Consider the following 9,927-nt stretch of genomic DNA (forward strand, 5'->3'; position numbering starts at 1 on the left):
GTTGTCTACTAATTGTTGAAGGACTATGTAACCTTGGCCCCAGGACACAAAGGCTCTGAAGAGGGGGCCAGTCTTGGGGAACTAATATGGTACCTCCAGCTCTTTTAGAAGTAACTTAGCACCAGAACTCTGGTCCTGTCTGGAAGTCATGCTTAGCTTTGGTCTCAGATGTTCTGTCCCTCTCCCCACCCCACCCCCCCCTTTTTTTTTCTTTTGGTACCAGGGATTGAACTCAGGGGCACTCCACCACTGAGCCACATCCCCAGCCCTATTTTGTATTTTATTTAGACAGAGTCTCACCGAGTTGCTTAGCGCCTTGCATTTCACACCTCACACCCAGCCTCGGATGTGCTCTCTCTGCTCTGTGATCTCATGACAGTGGTGCAGTCTCTGCTCATCAGTTCCCTTAACTGTCAAATGAGATAATCCAGGAGATAAAGCCAGTGACTACTCACCAGGCATCCTGGCCCCAGCTCTGGAGAACTGCACTCCTCCTACAGGACTGGCAGGGCCTTTGAGGAGCAGTCAGTCCAGCTGTTCAGTGGCACTTGAGGGACTGAGGGACCTGTCCCGATGCTGCTCTGCCCTGTTCTTTCCCTCTTCACCAGTCCATCTCAAGAGATCACGGGAAAGCCAGGAAGTAGCCAGCCTGTATGGGCCCTTCGCATTTGACTTAGGTTGTGTGAGGCAGATGAGGCCGTCTCACACTCGCCTCAGCTGCTGCTCCTCTCTGCTCTTGCAGGGAGCTCAGGCTGCGGAACTACGTCCCAGAGGATGAGGACCTGAAGAGGAGGAGGGTGCCCCAGGCCAAACCAGTGGCAGGTAGGTGGGCTTCCTCTTGCTACCTCTGCTCTGTGATACTGTCCTTAGCAGGTGTCACCCTCCTTTATTTTTTTTAAATTTTATTTATTTTTTTATTTTTACAGGCTGCATTTTGATTCATTATACACAATGGGATACAACTTTTCATTTCTGTGGTTGTACACAATTTAGATTCACACCATTTGTGTAACCATATATGTACATAGGGTAATAATGTCTGTCTCAGTGTACTGTCTTTCCTTCTCCTACCCCCTCCCACTCCATTTTCCTCTATACCATCCAAAGTTCCTCCATTCTTCTCTTGCCCCTCCCTGCTACCCCCCTCCGTTTATGTATCACCCTCCACTTATCAGAGAAAACATTCGGCCTTCGGTTTTGGGGAATTGGCTTATTTCACTTAGCATGATATTTTCCAACTCCATCCATTTACCAGCGAATGCCATAATTTTATTCTTCTTTAAGGCTGAGTAATATTTCATTGTGTATATATATCATAGTTTCTTTATCCATTTGTCAACTGAAGGGCATCTAGGTTGGTTCCACAATCTAGCTATTGTGAATTAAGCTGCTATAAACATTGATGTGGCTGTATCACTGTAGTATGCTGATTTTAAGTCCTTTGGTGTCACTCTCCTTTAAAGGATAACCGGCAGTGCCAGGCAGGAGTTGGGCCTCCAGAGCCCTCCATCGCCATCTTGCACAGATGTACAGATAGTCTTCAGGGACAGTAGAGAGACCATTAGGGTGCCATTTAGGCCTGCTCAGCCCTGCTGTCCCTGAGGTGGAAGCCTGCTGGGGAACCATGGGAGCTCCCTGAAGGGGCTTCAGACTCTTGGGAATCCTGGGATAAGAGGTGGAAGTGGCCCTGGGCACTTGGATAGCAGGCAGGTGATGAGTCCTGTGGGCCCTGAGGAGGAGCTGACCATCAGGCATCCTAGCAGCCGGCAGGCAACTCAGAGGACGGGAACTGCCCAGCGCAGCAACGAGGAGCTTCTGGCCATCCACTTGCACATGCCATGGAGTGTCAGTCCCTGACCCTGGAGTGTTTTTATTCTTTATTATTGTTATCAACTTTTAATTGTACAAGCAATGAATTAATAGATGTATTTATCTCATAAAAGGTCAACTATTGCCCATTCATTCACTCCCAGTCTGCTTCCCTCCCCACCTCCCTCCCAGGACTCGAGACTCTTCCCGGAGATTTGCTCTGTTATTTGGGCCCCCACATGTTGGGCAGTGGCAGGGTCAGGGCAGGGAGCTGCAAGGTAGGACAAAGCAAGCACAAGGAACTGACGCGGTGCCTCGGTATCAGGAGGCAGCCTCAGACTCCCATGGGTGGCTGGAGGATGGTGAGGCAGAAGGGCAGGGAGGACACTCATGGGGCTCCTGATGAGGGGGCTGGAGGCAGCCTTCAGAGCCCATTGTTAGTATGCTGACATCTGTCTCCAGAGGGGACCACCCAGGGCCTATTCTACTGGCCGCAGCTTGGTGGAGCCAGGCGGTGTGTCAGCCCACAAATGAGACAGGATGGGAAGAAAAGCTACCCATGGCTCTGGCCAGGCCAGGACCCAAAGGAAACCCTCAGAGCCCAGGAGCCCCTGGGGTAATGGGAAAAGCAGGGCCCTCCACAAAACCACACTCTCTACGTATCCAGGCAGTCTGCCCACTTCACAGTTGGAGAGACCAAGGTCAATTTGGCATCCGTGCTCCCTGATTGGAGGTCTGGACCCTGATAATTCCAGCCAGCAGCCTCCTGCCCACCGTTTCCCACCCCCTGTGATTGTTTTCATCCTGGCAAGCCCAGGCCACCCCTCTACAGCTGCCTTTTAGGGGCTTTACCTCTGGACTGTTGGGGGCTCAGGAGAGAGGTGGGAGCAAGAAGCCTGGGGTCTCCTTAGTCTCCTCCGGGGTGCCCAGTCATCCTGCACAGTGACAGTGCCACTCCAACAGTCTCGTCTTGTTGTCTTGCACCCTCTAGTGGAAGAGAAGGTGAAGGAGCAGCTGGAGGCCGCCAAGCCAGAGCCGGTCATTGAGGAAGTGGTGGGTGCCTGAACCCTCGCTGCTCCTGTGTGTCCCCTTCCCTTCCAGCCCACTGTCCTTCCATCCATCTCCCTTCCTCCTCTTCTTTGTTCCCTTTCCACACCCCTGCTCTCCTTGTCACCTCTCCTTCCTCCCATTTCCCTACCTCTGTACCCTGTCTTCCCTCTTCCCCTGGGACTGCAGCTCCAACCCTGATGAGAGTCTCCTCCCTCCCCAGGACCTGGCCAATCTGGCACCCCGGAAACCTGACTGGTAAGTGTTGCCCATGCAGCCCGGTACAGACCCACTGTGGGACCTTGGCCCCAGGCCTTGGCCTTGGGCTGGGTCCTTCCAAAAGAGGTGCAGACAATGCAGACACAGTCACACAAGATAATTAGTGGGAAATAAGTGCTAAGAACGATGGGAGAGAAGCAATAAAGAGGGTCTTGGGTTGGGGAGCAGAAGTCCCCTCAGGAAGCTGTTCTGAAAGGTGAGAAGCCACCTTGCTTCAGAGGGTCCCATTTGAGTAAGACCATCCTTCCCACTCAGGAGACCACAGGGTGGACCAGATGGAGAGAAGAGCAGACACAGGTCTCTTGTCCCTGTTCCCCTCTGGCCTACTTTCCTCATCTGTGAAATGAGAGGCTCATCCTTTAAGCCTCCCAGCCTTTCCAGCCATCTCACCCAGCTGAGAAAGAGGGTGAGGGAGGGTGCTGTGGGCCAAGAGACTTGTGTCTCGCTTTGCCCTGGGTCAGCAGTAGGAGCTGTACCCTCACCTGGAGTTCTGAGCAGCCTGGTTCTGTATCAAGTGCTGCATCATCTGTGGGAATTTGGGAATTTTAATTTGATGAAACAAGCCTGAGGCTGTATCCTAGGAAACTCAGAGTGCAAGAGAGCAGGCTGAATTCTGTGTAGTCTGAAGCCGTGGGGTAGGGGTGGGTCGCCTGCGGCTGGAGGAAGAACGGCACCCACAGCAGCCGGGGCAAGTCAGTCTCTGACAGCAACCAAGGGACCTAGAGGATCTCTAAGGAAACATCCACCCTTGGCTCCATCCCATGTCACTAGTTTCTCCCCCTCCCACTCCTACCCCATGTCAGTGGGACTGAGAATGACTAAATGAGTTTCAGAGGCGCAGGGAGGAATAGAGGGAGCGTCCTGGTCTGCTCCCCAGGGTGGGCCCCTCAGGCAACTGAGCATGATTCTTTACGCCAGAGAGCTGCAGGAGGGGTGAGGGTCCACACCAGCTAGTCATCAGCCTCCTGCCTCTCCACCTTCTGCTCCAGGGATCTCAAGAGAGATGTGGCCAAGAAGCTGGAGAAGCTTGAGAAGCGTACCCAGAGAGCCATCGCTGAGTTGATCCGTAAGTGCAGCCTCGGCAGGCTGGGTCCTCCCCTCTGGGTGGTGACCCAAGCACAGGGCCCTTCACCCCTGCTTGTCTTCCCTCCCTCCAGGTGAGAGGCTGAAAGGCCAGGAGGACAGCCTGGCTTCTGCAGTAGATGCCACCACTGAACAAGAGGCCTGTGACTCTGACTGAGGTGTGCCTGGTGCCACGTCTGCCAACCAGGTGTCCTGTAGGTGGATGCTTTTGGGCAGGGGTGAGGGCTGGGTTCCCATCATATCCAGGTCTTCCTCAGAACTGAGCAGCCCTGTCGAGTCTGACCACCACCGAGTAAAGTTGTCTCTTGAGGTTCCTATCACGGGAGCAGGGCAGAGCCAGCAGCTGCTCTGGGACGTGCCTGTGTCTGTACATATGTATGTATCCCAAACTTTAAAAAAAATCTCTGTAGAGACAAGTAAACCCCTCTTTATGGCAGAAACCTGTCAAGTGTTTCCTGGGTCCTGAGGTAATGTGGGTTTGGGCTCTAACCTGGTAGCCACAGAGGTGGAACTTGATATGAATCACCCCTAAGTCAGGCTGGGCTTATTGAAGGGGCTACATGGGAAAAACCTTGTGGGTCCAAGGCCTGGCCCAGGTTATGGTCAGTGGTGTCTTCTCAAAATCCTTGGGCAACAGAGACAGGATCCGAGAGAGTTCTCTTAAGACTTCCCACAGGCCCAGGCCTTGACATAGTCTGGGGTATGGCTGAAGAGGCTCCCTCCCTAATTCTCTGTGGGTCCCTTCAGAGTTTGAGAAAGAGAAGGAAGAGATTGAGCCCTGCAAGTTTCCATGCAGGGCCACTTCATATTTGAGGCCTTGGCACTGCTTTCCCCTATTTTGCCCAGCTCCTGGCAGGTTCTTTCCCAACTCTTAACAGAGCTAGACCACAGCTCCCTAGGACAGGGCCCTGCATGAGGGAGAAGGTCCATTCTGCTAGAGAGTGGGATATGGTAGGCTGGCTTCAGGTGTGATCTTGGGCCCTGTGCTTCTGAGGTCTTGGCTTGAGGACTGTGACCACTGCTGGGAGTTCTTATTTGTAACTGCCTGGCTACATTAGCTCAGTCTCCAGGTGCCAGGGGCCAGCTGAAACTTCATCTCCTCTAGGATTGTTGTACCCGTGAGTTTCCTTTAGAGTGTCCCTTGGAGCCTCCTGCTCCTGCTCTGTCATCCCTTCATGCTGCACTCCAGAAACACAGTGACCCAGCTCTGGCAGGAGGTGCTGAGGGCTTGGGTCATGGAGGTAGAGTGAGTGTATGAACAGAGACCAGCACACCCATACAGTAAATAGAAGCCTATTGAAACTAGGCTTCTACTCTCAGAAAGTAATTCCTGTGTAGAAGAAAAGCAAGAATCTGCAGCTGTTAGTGAGGGCTCGGAAGGCGTAGGTCGCCAGTTCCTTCACTGAGCTATGAGACAAGGCCAAAGACCAAGACTCTGATTCCCACAAGTTCCAGGAATCAGACATGCCCACAGTTGTCAGGATTGGAGGAAGCCTTCCTTCCCAGGAATGAGGGTGACAAGACTCCTGGGATTGGGGATGCTTGTCTGTGGCAGTGAAAGGACTCAGGCATCTGATAACTGGGAACTGAGCTCCCACTCAGCACCAGTTCTGAAACTGGAGTCAGGTTATTCCATAGCATAAGAGCCCAGAAAGCCGATGAACAGTATGCTTCTGAGTTTATGACTCTGGGTGCCGTGACAGAAAAACTACCCTTATATAAGGAAAGAAAAACAAAAACTGCCATGTATAACAAGCATTCAAACAAAAATCATAGCTAGGCATTGTGCACACCTGTAATCCCAGTGACTTGGAAGGCTGAGGCAGGAGGATCACAAATTCAAGGCTAGCCTCAGCAACTTAGTGAGACTCTGTCTCAAAATAAAAAAAAAAAAAAAAAAAAGAAGTGAAGGGGACACTCAGTGGTATAGTGTCCCTGGCTTCAATCTCCACTGAAGAAGAAATTTAAAAAGAAACTAAAAGACAAAATATGTGAGAGAATGCAGTGCCTTAAAGAGTAGCCATCAACCCGAAAAATCCGAGGATTTATACCTCAGGAAATTGAAAAAGTAATATCCTAAAAGCATTTTCTTTATTATCAGAGAGATAAAAGAGGATCACAATAAGTCAAGAACAGGCATTAAATGTAACTGACTAGAAATCTTGGAAATGAAGAAAGTGGTTATTAAAATAAGAATCTTGGCTGGGTATGGTGGCATGTGCCTGTGACCTCAGCTGCTTGGTAGACTGAAGCAGGAGGATCACAAGTTGGAGGTCAACCTGGGCAACTTAGTGAGACCCTGTCTCATATTTAGAAAATGAGGTCTGGGGATGTAGCTCAGTGGTAGAGTATCCCTCCATTTAATATCCATTGTCAAAAAAATAATAAAATGAACTTACCAGGAGGGCTAAATTGTATCTTGTAGTCAAAAAAAGGATGACTTGGAAAGTAAAGCTAAGGAGATCATGTTGAAGGTCGCAGTGGGAAGTAGAGCCATAACGTGGAGGCGACTGAGAGCCAAGCTAGCCGTGCTGATGGGTGTCCTACAGCTGGCAGGTTTCAGAAACAGCAAAATCAGAAGAAGAAGGTAGTGGAAGGAGCAGTGGCCAACCACATCTGCTTCTAGTGTCATGGTTTGGAGCTTTCCAGAATGCAGCCCAGCAAGACAGAAAGATCAGTGATAAAAAACAAGAGGCTGAGAGACATGGAGGGTCGAGTGAGAAGATCCAGTGTGACATGGGATTGGGGTTCAGGAGGAAGAAACCTGCAAAAGTGGCAGAGGCAATACTGGAAACAGTGGTTGGGAACTTTCCAGAGCCTTTGAAAGTTAATCCACAGATTCCAGAAGACCAACAAATCTCAAGCAGGACAATAAAAAGAAAACTACATTCACCTGTTCTTGATTTGAATGGTGATTAAGTAGGTATTTTTACTTCATGAATATTCACTGAGCAGTACTTGTGTTGTTTACTTGTATGTTTATTCTAACTTGGCAAGTTTACTTAAACATTTTTGTATCTTATATTAATCATCAATTGCTACATACTTACAGATTACTACAAAACTCAGTGTCTTAAAATAAATATTTACTATCCCATAGTAGTGGCCTTGCTGAGTGGTTCTAGCTTGGGGTCTCTTGTGTGGTCTCAGTCATCTGAAGGCTTGACTGGAGCTGGAGGATGTACCTCCCTGGCAGCTTGCTCTCGTGGCTTTGGATTGGAGGCCTCAATTTCCTGCCACATGGGCCTGTACAGAGGGCTTGCTGAGTGTTCTCATGACACCACGGCTTGCTTTCCCAGAGTGGAGATTCAATGGAGAAAACAGGAGGGAGCTTTGGGGCCTTGCTGTGACCCAGTCTTGGAAGAGAATTCTGCTACATCCTATTTATTAAAAGCAAGTCACGGGGCTGGGGAGATAGCTCAGTCAGTAGAGTGCTCGTGTTGCATAAGCATAAGTCCCTGGGTTTGATCCCCAGCACCGCAAAAAAAAAAAAAAAAAAAAAAGCAAGTCACTATATCCAGCCCTGTGTCCCTTCCCTCCCCCCTCGTTTTTTCCTGCAGTGCTGGGACTGGAACCCAGGACTTGGCATGTGTTCTGCACACAATCTTCCACTGAGCCACACCCCAGCCCTGGCTTGAAGGGAGGACTGTCTAAGCATTTGTGGACATATTTTAAAATTACCGTATCTCTAGTTGCATCATAATAAAATTATAGAACACAGAGACCAAAAATAGATCTTAAAATCAAAGAGCACAGCTGTGTCTTTCAAGGAGCAACACAGCAGCAGATGTCTCAGCCATAGCCAGTGTTCACACACATGACACCTCCTGGTATTACGGTTAAAGAATGAAAGAAAATTACTAACCTAGGGTTCCACACCCAGAGAAATCTCTTACAAGATGTGTTTAGACAGACAAAAGAAAGGATTTTGTCACCAGCAGACTTTCTTCACTAACAGAAAATCTGTCTTAGGGTAATGAAAATGTTCTAAAAGTGATTGTGTTATGGTTGTACAAATCTCTGAATACGCTAGAATCCATTGAATTGCACATGTTAAATGAGTGAATTGTATGATTTGTATATTATCTCTCAAGTTGTTTTTAAAAAAATGAAGCAAATAAGGTTTCTTCTTAAAAAGAAAAAAATTCTTAAGGATGTCTTCAGACCGAAGGGATAGCAGTCCCAGATGGACTGTCTAAAATATAAGAAGGATTGAAGAAAAAGAAGATAGAAATTTAAAGAGGCATTGGTCTGGCCAGGCACAGTGGCGCACACCTGTATCCCAGCAGCTCAGGAGTTTGAGGCAGGAGGATCACAAATTCAAGCCAACCTCAATAACTTCAGTGAGGTCCTAAGCAATTCAGTGATACTTACTCTGTCTCTAAATAAAATACAAAAATGGGCTAGGGATGTGGCCCAGTAGTTAAGCGCCCCTGGGTTCAATCCCCAGTACAAAAAAAAAAAAAAAAAAAAAATCTTGATCTTATAAATAAAAATAAGTTGTAATGATCATGTGTTAAGTCCAGAGGGGAGGCGATTGGGGCTGCAGCCTCTAGGAAGCTTACACAAAAGTACTGGCGTTGCAGCTCAGTGGTTGAGTGCTTGCCTGGTGTGTGTGAGGCCCTGGGTTCCATCCCCAGCACTGCAAACAAACAAACAAAAACCATGCAGGAAGAGGGTTAAGACTGTGGTACACAGGTGGATTAACATTTTTAAGGTAACCTAAAAGGAACAGAGTAGACTAAACTTTTTTTTTTTTTTTTTTTTTTTTTTTAGGAAAGAAAATGGATGAGAAAAAAGTAATAATCCAAAAGTGTTGAGCATGTGCAGACTAGGGGAGGCCCAGGAACACTTGTAAGAGCATCACTCATGATACCACACACAAAATCAAAACAGCATGTGGTCATAAATATACTGTGGCTCTTACAGTGGAATAGTATATACTGTGAAATGAGCTATAACCACGTGCAACATGGGTAGATCTTGAAGGAGGCTAGACATGAAAGAAGTAGCGTGTGAGCCATTTGTGTGATGCTCTCAAACTGGCAGAGCAAGATAATACACTCTAAGGAGACAGGTGTGTAAAGTGGATTCCACAGAAAAGCAAGGTGGTGGCTGCCAGCCTCTGGCCAAGTCAGCTCTGGAGAGGGGCCCTGAGGTGTTGATAATATTCTTTTTCTTGGCTTGAGTGATGGAAATTTATTTTTACTCTCAAACACAATCATTTTCATATACTCATATATACTATATATCATATCCAGGTTTTTCTTTTTTTTTTTTTTTTTTTTTTTTTTTTTTTTTTAAGAGCAGTTGTACTACGTCTGCTGTTTAACTACAGTGGTCTACAAGCCACATATAAAAACTCATTCCTATAGAGGAATGAGTGACTTTTCATCAGCAGTAGATACCAGAAAAAGTCTTAATTGCTAAGGAAATGTAATTGTCAGTCTACTCAGTTGTCATAAATAAGGGCAAAGATACTTATGGGCTGTTTACGCTGCACTGATCTTTTTTAAAAATTGTCAATGGACCTTTATTTTATATATGTATGTATGTATTTATTTATTTGTGGTGCTGAGGATCAAACCCAGTACCTCACACATGGCAGGCAAGTGCTGTAACCACTGAGCCACAACCCCAGTCTGATCTTTTCTTTCTTTTATTTTTAGACATACATGACAGTAGAATGTAATTTGACATTATACATAC

General features: G+C 47.7%; 1 protein-coding gene across 2 annotated transcripts in view; it reads left to right on the forward strand.

Moving 5' to 3' along the window:
- The window catches only part of CCDC12 (coiled-coil domain containing 12), a 55,719-nt gene extending 46,688 nt beyond the window's left edge, over positions 1–9,031 (forward strand). For both annotated transcript variants that reach the window (XM_079115415.1, XM_079115416.1), the window contains exons 5-9: positions 743–822; positions 2,801–2,862; positions 3,080–3,114; positions 4,125–4,201; positions 4,293–9,031. In XM_079115415.1, the coding sequence (XP_078971541.1) occupies positions 743–822; positions 2,801–2,862; positions 3,080–3,114; positions 4,125–4,201; positions 4,293–4,375 (337 nt within the window). In that variant the 3' untranslated portion in view covers positions 4,376–9,031. The remainder of the gene's footprint in view (positions 1–742; positions 823–2,800; positions 2,863–3,079; positions 3,115–4,124; positions 4,202–4,292) is intronic.
- Positions 9,032–9,927: the final 896 nt, after the last annotated feature.

This window comes from Sciurus vulgaris (genome assembly GCF_902686455.1).
Source record: "Sciurus vulgaris genome assembly, chromosome: 16".
In the NCBI taxonomy this organism is placed as follows: Eukaryota; Metazoa; Chordata; class Mammalia; order Rodentia; family Sciuridae; genus Sciurus; species Sciurus vulgaris.